The sequence below is a fragment of the Abrus precatorius genome, unplaced genomic scaffold (genome assembly GCF_003935025.1).
Source record: "Abrus precatorius isolate BTA unplaced genomic scaffold, Abrus_2018 Scaffold9, whole genome shotgun sequence".
NCBI classification, from domain to species: Eukaryota; Viridiplantae; Streptophyta; class Magnoliopsida; order Fabales; family Fabaceae; genus Abrus; species Abrus precatorius.
The window spans coordinates 12,800,341-12,813,877 of record NW_020874439.1 but is presented as its reverse complement, the minus strand read 5'-3'; the positions used below and the strand labels follow the sequence as shown (position 1 = coordinate 12,813,877).

General features: G+C 29.2%; 2 protein-coding genes across 2 annotated transcripts; both read right to left on the bottom strand.

Moving 5' to 3' along the window:
* Window positions 1-819: 819 nt before the first annotated feature.
* Window positions 820-1,787, bottom strand: LOC113850839. Its single transcript, XM_027481366.1, has 3 exons — window positions 1,624-1,787; window positions 1,402-1,528; window positions 820-1,338 (listed from the first exon to the last, which is right to left on the bottom strand). Exons 1-3 carry the CDS (start codon window positions 1,785-1,787, stop codon window positions 820-822), a joined length of 810 nt encoding a protein of 269 aa, XP_027337167.1.
* Window positions 1,788-6,232: 4,445 nt separating this feature from the next.
* LOC113849811 (acid phosphatase 1-like) lies at window positions 6,233-10,672 on the bottom strand. The gene is made up of 3 exons (XM_027479991.1): window positions 10,017-10,672; window positions 9,729-9,941; window positions 6,233-6,768 (listed from the first exon to the last, which is right to left on the bottom strand). The coding sequence occupies exons 1-3, from the start codon at window positions 10,418-10,420 to the stop codon at window positions 6,591-6,593; spliced, it is 795 nt and encodes a 264-aa protein (XP_027335792.1). The 5' UTR covers window positions 10,421-10,672; the 3' UTR covers window positions 6,233-6,590.
* Between the last annotated feature and the right edge of the window lie 2,865 nt (window positions 10,673-13,537).

Here is a 13,537-nt window from a genome sequence, read left to right as displayed (position 1 = left end):
ATTACTTATAAACTCTTATTTTTTAAATACACACTAATTTAAATTTTCTATAGCAAACAAATAATTAATTTATTAAAATTAATAAAAATAGTCATACATCATTAATTTATATTATATTTCAAATATATTTATTGTACTAAATAGTAAAATTAATGATTATATATTACATTAATAAATATAGAATAATAAGTAATGACAAATTAATATAAATTTTATGAAAAATAAGTTATTTAAAAATAGGTCTTAATTTCTTATAATTAAGATAGAAATATTTAAAAAATTCATATTAAAAGAAGTAACAATAACATAATTAGAAGAGATTCACTTGCTATAAGAGTAAGTCTTGATTAACTTATTTTGTTTAATAATTTTTTATAAACATTAAAATATATTTATTCAATCTTAATTTAAGAGGTTAAATTTTTATTTATTAAATTATTAATTTTTTTAAAGATGATAAAAGAATAATTGATGTTATTAACAAAATAAAGTTAAAGATATCATTTTTATTTTTATTTTTTTTACTTATCAGGACACTAAGGCTCAAGAAAATTAGTCAACAAGACGAGAGAAAGCAAGACCATAGGCCTCCTCCCTAAGAAATGGAACAAGAGTAGGAGGGGGAGATACAATGGGATGAAATCCTAAACTATGATTATGAGCAATACTAGCAAGATGATCTGTACTCCGATTTGCTTCTATAAAGATATGAAAAATGCCAACTATATTGGGCATCTTGGCAAGATCACGAATGTCTCTAACAAGAGGAAAACAACTATGGGAGGTGTCACAACCGAACCTGGCAAGATGCACCGCTATTTAGGAATCCATCTCAATCACAACACATTGGAGATTGCGAGCCTTGATAAGTTTGAGGCCTTCAAGTAAGCTCCAAAGTTTTGCTTTAATTGCAGAGCTGGTACTGATCTTGCAAACAAACCCATACACAAAGCTATCTTGATCATCATGAATAACTTCTCCACAAGTGGCTTCAAGAGGAAAACTAAAGACTGAACTATCAATATTAAGCTTTAAGAGGTCGGTAGTGGAGAGACTCCAAGAGATAAGGGTCTCAGATTTGGAGGATCTGTTCAAGATCCTTTTAGAAGAACTATTGAGAGGATGGCTCAACCTTGCATAGTCTATTGATTGATGAATGATGTTCTGGGGGACAGAAGGAGAATACTTGAATATGCGATCGTTCTTAGCATTCCAAAGCTGCCAAGCAATCATGCAGAATAGCATGCTCCAGTGCGATTCTTGCGTTTTGATGCTCCCATTGATATTAGCTTTTAGCCAATCATGAAGTCCAAGGCTAAAGAATGACACCAAAGAATCCTGCAAAACAAAATAGGACCAAACAATATTAGCAAGGGAGCAGTCCTGAAGAACATGCATTACCGTCTCGATGGCATCATGACAATAGTCGCAACTATCATTGTCAGAAAAGTGACGCTTCTTCCTCTTCTCATAGCAAGGAGCTAGCCATGGGCTACTTTCCAAAGGAAAGTCTTGATCTTCTGAGGGTCTTCCCAATCCCAAATATTATTGAAGATATTATTGAGGGCACTATATTCCTTGAAGCCTAGAAAGGAATTGTAAGCAGACTTAAAAGAGAATTACCCATTACTTGTAAGGGACCAAGAAGGGAAGTCTTTGCCTTTAGAGGGATGTGGCACAGGATAGTTAGCAATCAAAGATATAGTGTCTAAATTAACATGCTGACCCATAAGATTCCAATTCCAAGAATCATTGAGAACATAAGTTGCAATAGGAATATCCCGCATATCATAGGAAATATCTATAAGAGCCAAGTCTTCTAGGGTGAGATCATTAGTAACCCATTTATTAGACCAGAATTTTGTAGTTTGACCATCCCCAATGTTTCACTTAACATTAGAAATCATATAAGGCCAAGCCTTACATATCCCTCTCTAGGTAGGTGAAGCATTTTGAACCTCTCGGACATAAGGATCATAACTAAATCTGCATTTGTATTTATGCCGAAAGACCATAGTCTAAAGAGAGTCAGGATTAGTGATAATCCTCCAACCTAACTTCATCATAGATACCAAATTAACATCTCTAAGCTTTCTGAAGCTAAGTCTACCCTTATCCTTGGGGGAGCAGATGGTATCTCAAGATATAAGATGACACTTTCTCTTCTCATCCATTGAGCCCCATATGAAATTTTGACACAACTTATCCACTTCATCACAAATGCGAAGAGGAATTAGGTGAGTTTACATGACATACACCAAGATTCTAGAGATGAAAGATTGAGCGAGAGTGATATGACCAGCCATAGACAGTGAATGGATTTTTCAATTAGAGAGTTTTTTTTCCAGATCTTGTCTAGGATAAAAGAGTAGGCATGCTTATTGGGACAACCCATATGGATAGGAGTCCTTAGGTAGGTACCTAACTTTGTACTAATAGTAAAACCAAGCTGACTACCAAGAGAATGGGCCATATAATTGTTGACATTTGGGGAGAAAACCACTTTAGACTTATTATTGCTCACAGAGAGGCCAAAAGCCAGACTGAAATTATCAATGATAGACTTTACAAGCTGAACTTAGTCTTTAGATGCCTTTGATATAGGAATGATGTTATCTGCAAAGAAAATATGAGATAAGTGAAGACCATTTTTACCAAAAAATAGGGATCTCCGGTTATTATTAGAAATAGCAAAAGTAATAGCATGTGCAAGACGCTCAAGGCACAAAATAAATAAGTAAGGTGAGAGAGGGTCTCCTTGACAAAGCCCCCTAGAAGGGGTGAAAGTCTCAGAGGTGTCTCCATTCCAATTAAGAGCAAAAGAAGAGGAAGTGATGCAGCTCATAACCATATCAGAGAAAAATTCTCCAAGACCGGCTTTGATAAGGGTATCTTAGACAAAGTCTCATCTTAACTTGTCATAGGCCTTTTCAAGATCAAGTTTAAGAACCATATATCCCTTGTGTCCTTTAAGAGAGCACATACTATGAATAGCTTCCTGAAAAGTGATGATATTATCTATGCCTCGCCTCTCGAGGACAAAGCTACTTTGGTTAGGAGAAACCAGCTCTGGCATAAGATGTTTTAGTCTTTGAGTGAGAAATTTGGTGATGATTTTGTAGCTCACATTGCATAAAGAGATGTGCCTAAAGTTACTGATATGTTCAGGAGTGTCCACCTTCGGAATAAGGGTAATTAGGGTATGATTGACCTCTTTAATTTGAGATGGAGCAACAAAGATATTTTGAACAAAGCCTGTGATCATAGGATGAAGATGTTCCCATTGAAATTTGAAGAATAGAGCATGTAGATCATCAGGACCCGGAGACTTGTAGCTCCCCATACTGAAAAGAGATGCTTGAATCTCATTAAGACTTGCTATAACATGTAGTGTTTGAATAAGCGAAGCCTCAACCTGTGGAAACAGGTTAGGAGCATCAAGCATAACAGATAAATCATTATTAAGAGTAAAGAGATTCTTATAAAAGTTAACTTCCATGTTTATCAAAGAAGTTTGATCATAAACCCACTCCTCCTGATCATTCAGCAGGCATTCTATCCTCTTTTTTTGTCTTCTGATTATAGCAGACTGGTAGAAAAATTTGTTGTTTCGGTCTCCAAACTTGAACTATTTACTGCGACATTGATGGTATCAATAGGCTTCTTCTTGACTAATAAGAAATATAATTGCAGTTACTATTGTTACAAAAAGAAATACTAATGAAAAGTATTTAATTCTTTCATATTCAGTATTAATATTACCTTTTAAAATTTACATAAACAAGTTCTTTTAACTCTTTATTTTGCAATGACTATCAATAAGAGTTAAGAACAAACACTTTCTAATGTTAGTCTTTAGTTATCAAGCCCAATGTTGTCTCATGGTCAATTATATATTATTGTTTCAAGAGTGAAAAAAAAAAAAAAAGATTAAAAATATTGATTTAGATAAAGATGAGAAGCCATCACACTTTACATCAAATGTAGTATTCAAAAAAAAATTTGAGAAGATATAAACAAATTTATAGTTATTACTTAATCTTATTTAAATTTTATTTACTAAGTTTGTTATATATTTATTTGACAAAAGATCTAACATACAAATATATATTTTGTACAGAAATTAATTAGAATCCATTAATTATTGTCTTAATTATTAAATGCATATGATTATAATATTTAAATATGTGATTGGTCTATATAAATATGGCGCATTTTGTGATAAGTTCTTACAAATTATTTTTGTTAGAATTTAGTTCTTTGAATGTTAAGAAGTTAGGATTTAATCCATCCGGTCAATTCTGCTCGATTAAATGTTAAGTTAGCTAACAGAAAGTTAACTTAGTATTTTCATGTGACATACCATATTATTTAATATTTTATTATTTAAAATTAATATTTTTATATAAATTTATAAATATATTTTAAATATTTGCGAATAATTAGTCTCTTGTTTTTTTTTCCTTCCCCTTCTCTATTGCCCCAACCTTAATCCCATCCCACCTCCATCCCCTCCTCCATTCCACAACTTGCTTTGGCTCAAATCCCTCTAGTATTTTTACAACAAACTTAGTCACAGCCAAATCAAATAAATTAATTAATCAAATTAAAATAAAATAAATGAGTTAACTAATTTATTAATCAATTATTTTTCTCAAAAATAGTGATTTTAGCAAAGTTACCTTGTGGGCTTTCCATGAGTGTAAACATCATTATAAGATCATATTTTCTTGTTGTAGTATTCTTGATCAATATAAACTGCAGCTTTTGCAACAACTAAAGAAGAGTCCAACTCCTACTCTCAACTTGGTAACATTGGGGTTGGGGGTGTTGCATGGGGTATTAGGGAAAGGAAAGAGAAACGCGAAGAGACTTGTTTGTAAATATTTAATATATTTAAGAATTTATTTGTAAATATTAAATTTAAATATTAAAAAAATTAAAAATATGGCATGTCACAGGTAAGTACTTAGTTGACTTTTTATTAACTAACTTTGTACTTAACAAAAAAGAGTTGACAGTAAGACTAAATTTTAACAAAAAAATTTATAAGAACTTATCACAAAATATGTTATATTTATAAAGACCAAATATATATTTAAACCTTTATAATATATACTTAATTTTTATGATTTAAATATCATTCTCATTATATTTAGCTCAATAATAATAAATAGTATATATATATATATATATATATATATATATATTTGAAATATATTTTTTATTATAAATATTTGCACAAGATGACATTAATACTTATAAATAATTTTTTATTTTTAATTATCATGTATTTGATTACAAAATTTCATGTTAAAATATTTTTGTATTTGTATCCACTATTATAACACAAATTTAATAAGTGATAATTATAACTGCTTCTTGTAAAAAAAAATTTATTAGAAGTGATTTAATAAAAAGATTTATTTAATTATATGTTGTTTCAATAGTAAGAAAGAAACAACGATAAAATATTAATTTTATATTAAGATTATAATTTATTATATTTTAAATCTAATTTAGTTTTCAAAGAAATTTGTGACAAGGTATAACAAAATGTTTAAATATTGTTTAATTATATTTCAATTTTGTTTACTAAATTTATAATATATTTATCTAACAAAATATATATTTTATAAATATACATTTTACAAAAAAAATTAAAAACTATTAATTATTACATTATATATTAAATTTATCTAATTTAAAATATTAAAAAATCATAGTTGATTTAAATATTATCCAAATTGCATTTATTTGAATAGTAAAAAATAATTCATATATTTATAGTATTAATATATATATATATATATATATATATATATATATTAACAATAAAGATATAACTAAGTTGACATTGATTATCATAATAATTTTTTAGACTAACCGTCAATTCTCTTACAAAAGTTTATATTAAATAATATTTATAATTGTATCTACTATTATAAAACAAGTATAATAAATAATTATCGTAAAGATTTGTCGCAAACAAAAGCATCATTGGAATTGATTGAATGAAATTTTTTATCTAATATTTAACTTTAATTTAACGTGAAAATTTTAATGTGTCATATTAAATCATTTTTTAAAATTTAATCTGCACAAAATAATTTATTCATTTAAAATTTAGATAACTTGAATTTATTTTATATTTTCTTAAAAATAATATATTTTTAAAAAATAATATTAAATATTATCTTATGCAATACACGGTGGAAAACACTAAGTATATATATAAACCCAAGTCACAACATTTAATTATTTTCAAATTAAAAGTGTTGTTGATCATTTATTTTGATCGTATACTTGCGTTTTATCTTCTCGTGCATTCATAATATAATATATGTACACGCCCACAAAGATACATTACGCAAGTTTCTTTTTTCTCTCCCTCTCTCTTTTTTTGGTGGAAAGATATATTAAATAAGGTGGTCTTGGTTGATTATGTTAATCTTGAACATCTGAAGGATTAATACGGTGATAATAGCATGAACTAAAATGATCCAAAAGCATCGTTTTCTTGAGCACAAGACGAAATGAAATTAGCTAGCTGCTTATGGTTGACCATTGTAGGTTGGTAAATAGATGGATCAAGAAATGAAATACATGGGATTGGGGAGCTTGAAAGTGCGATTGCCCAAACACTCTCCTTGGAGATCACTCCACTGATCTCCCACATTTCCCCATATCCTGTAGCCTTGTCCTTCTATCTCCTTTCGAATCACTGACTTGTATCTCACTGCACTTTGCCCTTTGTACTGAGCAGTCCTACATATATCCACAACCAATTGTTAACACGTACCCATGATTAACTAGCCTTGGCATACATAATTGACCCAAGTCATTTCACAAGTAATACTCTTCATTAACCAATGATTTAACATTAAGAGCTGGTTAAACGAGACTTTTCCAATCACAAGACCAAAAGTAAATTGTCTGTGTCGTTTGGCTAACGTTGTCTGCCACGCCATACCAAGACGAAAAGTAAATAAAGGGGAAGCTTTCAAAATGTTTCTTTCTTCATTTTGCATGCACGGACGTTGACTTGGACAACATACGGAAGCAGGCCAAGTTTGGCATTGTCATGTCAGCATGGCGGTGTAGACTTTGTAAGTACAATCATAAGTTCAAAAAGAATGAAAAATAGTTGACTGACTGAGTCTATTGCCTTTTTTTTTCTACATTCAGACAGGAATTTCATAACAAACGGTCAAAATCCAATAATAATCTATAGTATAAAAGCTTAGGAATGTTAATATGCTAATCGACTCATTTCCAACACATTAATTTGCTCATTTCTACCCAATTACTAACTATAATAGTCAATTATATATAACTAGTCGTGTTACAAAAAGTGAAAAACAGATGTTATGATTTAAAGTTTTAATTTTTTTTAAGTGAAAAAAGACCGTGATATTGCTAGTATGACATCATCCAGTGTTACGTCTTGGCACCAGACCAGATACGATTTTTGAAGAGTACTTACCCTTCCTAAAACTCTTTCGAATTTGAGGAGCGAATTAGCATGGAGGTCATGCTCCCAAAAAAAATGTACTTCATTTGGTCATGTGGAAAGAAATAGAAAAGGAAAACAAAAATACTATGAGACCAACATTATATAATCTCTCCAATTTGAAGAAAAGAAGGTGACAAAAGGAAGAGATTTTGTAACAATTACTAAAATATATTTATTTTACTTTAGTTTTATCATATAACATAATTATATTTTGCATTCAATTAAATAAGTAAAAAGAGAGTTTGATTTTTAATTTCTGTCTTAGTTTTCTTATTTTAAGTAACTTAGAAATCCATCCATTTTCTACTCATTTTCTCTTCTCTTCTATCCTTTATCCTATTTCTTTTCACAACTAAACAAAAAGGAAACGAAGATCCTAAGAGTAAATTTCTCAGCGAGAATAATTAAAAACTTTCCTAATTAAATATTATAATAAATTTTTAATTATTGTAAATAAATATTCATTATTTAATCTATTGTTATTAATTTATTTTTATTTACTAAAAGAAATGCTAGAAAGAAAATTTAAAGTGATGATAGGACAACGGTCATTCCATGAAAGGAAAAATGATAAGCAAGGTAAATTCACACAAGATGCAATTCTCTATTTAGTTCTATTTTTATATATAAAAAGAGATGTTAGGAGTTCTTACATATATAACCAAAAAATAAGCAAACCTGTTTTTATCAAAAGAGTTTGGAGTATAATAAATGAAAAGGCATGCTTATTTCCATGGTAAAAAGAAAAAGCATAGTTCCAAATTCACAAAATACGATCCTAAAAATGGTGGGTGGGGCATTCAAGATAGCAGCGTACGCAGTGAAACACAGATATTCATTTCAATATATCTACCTTATTTTCCTACCTAATGACATATCATGCACATGGAATTGATGTAATATCTTCGTGACATCACGAGTGATCGTAACATGTTTGGTTCATTTTTAACTAACCATAAAATAAATTTTTATTCATTTGCGGAAGCACAAGTTGTGCAATTTCTTACGCAAGAAGTTTTTAAAATTCAAAATCGCATTCTCATTTTAAGGAGTGTGGTTGCTATATCTAATCACACACTTTCTAAGTGCCCATTGCCACGATATGACTATGCAATTCACTAATTAAATCAAAGATTAAATAAGATGGAAGTTGGCAATTGTGGGATTCGCATAAAAGTCATCCAATATAACAAGAATTTAGGTAGAAAAATTGCATATGGAAATGCATGATTTCAGCACATATTTTCCATATCCTTTTTATCTTTAATTCTGGGACAAGATTGCATTATCGGAGGAAGTTTCCTGTATCCACTAAACAGTTAAATAATAGAAAATGCAGGCACAGCAAATGCCATTTGGACAACGGACTTTGTCATACTTATACTGCGACCCTGTCCTATCAACTTCTAATCAACCAAGTCACTAATCCCTATCTTGCTATAAAATTAAAATGGATGTCGGTAATTTTCATATATTTTTATCCTTAAATTAACTGTGTGCAGTCAATTACATAAACTCTTTTTTCTTTCAATGAAAAATTAGAGGTGATTTATTTTTAAATTCAGTATATCAATATTATAATATATGCTAGATTTTACTTATTTCAAAACAAGCTTATTTGGCTGTGTCATTTTCAAGTCCATACGCAGATAATTAGATACCTAACTCCACCTGTTTTCAGTTGGCGACTTCGCGTGCGTGCATTATACTATTATGAACAAACACGCGGATGAGTTAAACCAGAAATTTGAGTTTAAAAATTTGGAAATTATTTTCCTTTAATGAAAGTGGTAATGGCATGCATGTGGTGGAAGTTTGACCGAAGGACATAAAATAATGAGTGGATAGAGACGAACAGAGCAGTGGTTCTAGGAAGCTACGCAAGGTCAACACATAATTGGAATCCCCTTCACACCATCAATTACGCCACCTGTTTTGTCCTATGTCTGTGGTGATTACCAATGTCACATTTATGCGTTTTACTTGTACACGATGAATATATTTTATTAATTAGCGTATATTCCTATTTCTAGATAGTTTTATCTGTTCGTGTTTGAAGCGTGTGAAATTGCTACTTATTTGTCCTAACTAGTTCAGGTTTTTCTTCTTTCCGGCGGAGGAGTCTCTATCTACCCAATTAAGTCGATATAGCAATAGCATGAAATAAAAGAAAGTTGGGTGGTTTGTAAGCAATTTATGTGTGTTTAATTACCTCATGATAAGACGTTCGTAGCCGATGAATCCCTGGGTATGCAAGTTGTCAGTGGTGATTTTGCCGAGTGTTGCTGCGTCTCTACCAGTTAGCAAAAACACTTTGAATCCTCTCTCTTTCAACGCATTAAACAATCCAAGAACCACAGGATTTGCGGGGCACATTCCCTTCATGATCCATGCCTTGAAGATGGTGGAGTCAAAGGGGTCGCACCTGCACATGGGGCATTTTAATTAGAATAAAAAATAATATTATATATTAAAGAATAAATAGTAAGAGTATGAATACCCAAATCGCTTGGCCTGGTAATAAGAAATGTTAGAGATGCAAGTGTCGTCAACGTCCAAGATCCAGGCATCGAAGCCATCGTGAGAGAGGGGTATGTCAGAGGCGTAGAAGAGAATATGGTCGACGATGAGTTTGAGGTCGTGATGGTATTGGCCACCAGACATGTAGTTGTGGATGTGGTTGAAGCACTGAGGAGGGACCGTTCGCCATGGACGCACATTGTTTGCCTCTACGGCTAACCTCCAACTGAGGCCGTACCTTTCGTTATCCTCCTCGGATTCGGACGCAGGACTCTGTTTGGGGTTCCCAATCATGGTCATAAGCTTATTCACTAACAAGGCTAACAAATAGGTTAATCCGCCCAATAATCGGTGCACTATCTTCGTCTTCATCTTCAACATCATCTTTGATTAAGGGAAAATGGAATCTGGCTGATTAGTTGGCATTAGGATTGGCCCACTGGAAAAAATAAATAAGAGGATAGATATGTTGGGGCTTTCTCTGGGCGGAGAATGAGCAGCTTCACACTCACTTTTAATCCCCAAAACCTTTGGGCCCTACTCGAAGCTTCAAAGAACTTCTTGCGAAAAACTCTTTCCCTTTCCTCTTCCCATCTTCATCAGCTTTCAAAATTATCTACCATTCTTTTCAGTTCTGCAACATTCCACGTAATCATCATTTATATATCATTTTTTATTCATAATTATATAATTTAATATATTCCATGAAAAATAATCAATTTTTAAAATGAATCTAAATTAATAACAACTAATAATGTTGGAAAGAGATGAGTGGGTAATTATAATATATATTTTCACGACGGAATTGGAATGAAACAATATAAAAAATGATTACGGATTTTGACATGTTTTGTCACTTTGTCGGCCTGACCTAGTCTAAATTCCCAGTCACAAATACTACAGTAAGTACCTTCTTGAGATCTTTTTTATTTTGAAAAATATCTTACTTCATCCGATTAAGTTTATAGCACATTCATTAATATTTTAGTTACAAATGTCTTTCAATTTAGTGTATATATAAAAACACGTTAAAAATATTATAAATATAAAAATTGCATTAATAATGTTAATATAATTATAGATCATTACGGTTCAAACAAGAATCTGTACACACACCTAAAGTTGGAATAAATCTTATGCACGGAACCAGAATAGTGCACGCATCAATAATATTATAACTTACACTTTTCTTACATGTAAAAGTATATTTGTAATTAATTAAATATATCATAAAAATAATTTATATTATATTCTTACTAATAAGATAATTTGTAATTAGGTGAATTTAATAAGGGAAAAATTAGAATAGGCAGGAAAAATGAACAATAAGAATTAATAAAAACAGAAGCTCATTGTAAATATTTATTAAGAGTTTTATTTCTTAAATTTATGATTATCAATATATATTAAATATTTTTTACACTAAATAATAAAAATATTATTTTAAATAACTTATATTTTAAATTTATTTATTTTTATTAAATATTTATAATTTTAAACATACTATTTGTAATTACAAAACTATATTAAATTATTATTTAAAATAATTTTATTATATATAATTATTTATAAAATATAAAATTTTATTTTTTGATTATTAAATTATTTATATATTTTTTATAAAATAAAATACCAATTAATTAATAAGTCATACTATTTGTATAAGTTTATTACAAAAGTGTTAGCTTGTATTGTTTGAAGTAAAATACAGGTAATAGGATAAGACAGAGTATTAGAAAAGAGAAATAAAAAGTAAGAGTAGTGAAGTAATAAATTATAACATTAAATAAGGTTAGTGGGAGAGAGAAATTGAGTGTAAGTCAAATAGTATTATAAAATGTAGCCGTTAAATGTAAGTTAAATGAATGGTTATAATTGAGTGTAAGAGTTGTAAACGTTGAGTTTTAAGGAGTTTGGAAAAGAATATATTTTAGTGAACTTATTATGTGTATGGACTTTTTGTCTTTAAAATTTTGTTTAATTGTGAACTTATTTATATTTTTGTGTACTTATTGTATGTATAAAAATTAAAAAAAAATTGATTGTTACAAAAATAACAACAACAAAAAAACCAGTGGCCTGTTACAACTTAAAAAAAAAAATCTAATACAAAAATTAGACAAAAAAATAAGTGACCAATTAGGCTGTTATAAAAACAGCCTAAATTGGCCTGTTACGAAAACTGAAAACAGCAAAAAAAATAATGGTCTGTTAAAAAAATAAGAAAAAGAAAATAAAAAAAAATATTTAAGTTGTCGCGCTGACTCGTAAAAGTCCATAGTCTGCATAGAATAAGGCTTGGACAGTAAAAAAAGTAAGCTTATTTTTATCTTAGACTAAATAAGTCTGACTCATTTGAGCTTGCTACCCATATTAAGCTGGATGGTCCATTTTGACAGCTTTATTTACATATACGAGAAATTATGCATTGGATGTGTTATTTATGTTAATCTATTAAAGATGCTTTGGTGGTGTCATCTTTTTGCTTTTAGTTGGTGGAGTTTATAAGAGTGTAATTAAAAAATATTAATTATTATAATAATTAAAAATTATATTTAAAGTATTTTTTATTAATTGACGTCATAAATAAACTCTATGAGTTAGCAATTACTAAGTATCTTTTTCTGTTTAGAATTTAGTAAAACTAATGGTAAAAACAAAAAGGTAATTAATTTAGGTTTAAAATGTCAAATAATATTTAAAGTGAGTTTTAAAATAATATTTTATTTATATAAATGATTAAAAAAGTACATTTTAACAAATCAATAATTTGTTATGCATGTGCAGTAATATCATTCGTTAGTTTTTACATTGCTGATAGAAACTTTTACATTTTTAAATAATAAAAAAAAAAACTTTAAAAGTTTCAAATCACTAAATATAATAGTCATGAAGGGAGCCTTTGAGATTTGAAACGTTCCAAGTTCAAACATAACCCAAAAGTAACACATGTACCTTGAGGCCTAAAGGTGCTGCGAAGATTATTGTAACTCATATCCAACTGCTCCAAGTTTTGTAAAAGTGATAATTCTAAATGTTCAAGATTAAAAATATCAGAATATATATAGAAATTCAAAAGTGTGAAATATACATAAATAAATTTTTTTTTGCTATCAATGTATTTAAATTATGCTTAAAGTAGATTTCAGACTTTTGTGTGTAGTTTTGAAATAAACTTGCATTTACTATAATTGTTAGTAATAAATATTATTTATTTATAATTATGTAGAATAAAAAATTGTACACATGAAGTAATATTTACAATTAAATATAACCATTCATTTTATTTCTTTTTACATTTTTGGCACGTTTTTTTATTTTATATATGTTTGTGTCACAAGAATCAACATGTATTATATGTACGTCACAACTATATTAATAATGAGTTTAATTTTAATGCGCTGTATTTTTTTTTATACTGCAACTAAATAAAATGCACGGTAGATATGACTGTAAATTATTTTAAAATTTAATAATTTTTTAATTTAATAAGTCATATTT

Bases quoted from the DNA above. Each gene is read 5' to 3' on its own strand.
- LOC113850839 (XM_027481366.1), bottom strand. From the start codon at position 1,787: ATGCGGGATATTCCTATTGCAACTTATGTTCTCAATGATTCTTGGAAT. The intron at 1,529-1,623 runs GTAATTCTCTTT...GGGATTGGGAAG, and splicing joins TGGTCCCTTACAAGTAATGG to ACCCTCAGAAGATCAAGACT. The intron at 1,339-1,401 runs GTAATGCATGTT...TTTGTTTTGCAG, and splicing joins GTCATGATGCCATCGAGACG to GATTCTTTGGTGTCATTCTT.
- LOC113849811 (XM_027479991.1), bottom strand. From the start codon at position 10,420: ATGATGTTGAAGATGAAGACGAAGATAGTGCACCGATTATTGGGCGGA. The intron at 9,942-10,016 runs GTATTCATACTC...CCCCATGTGCAG, and splicing joins TACCAGGCCAAGCGATTTGG to GTGCGACCCCTTTGACTCCA. The intron at 6,769-9,728 runs GTAATTAAACAC...GGATATATGTAG, and splicing joins TACGAACGTCTTATCATGAG to GACTGCTCAGTACAAAGGGC.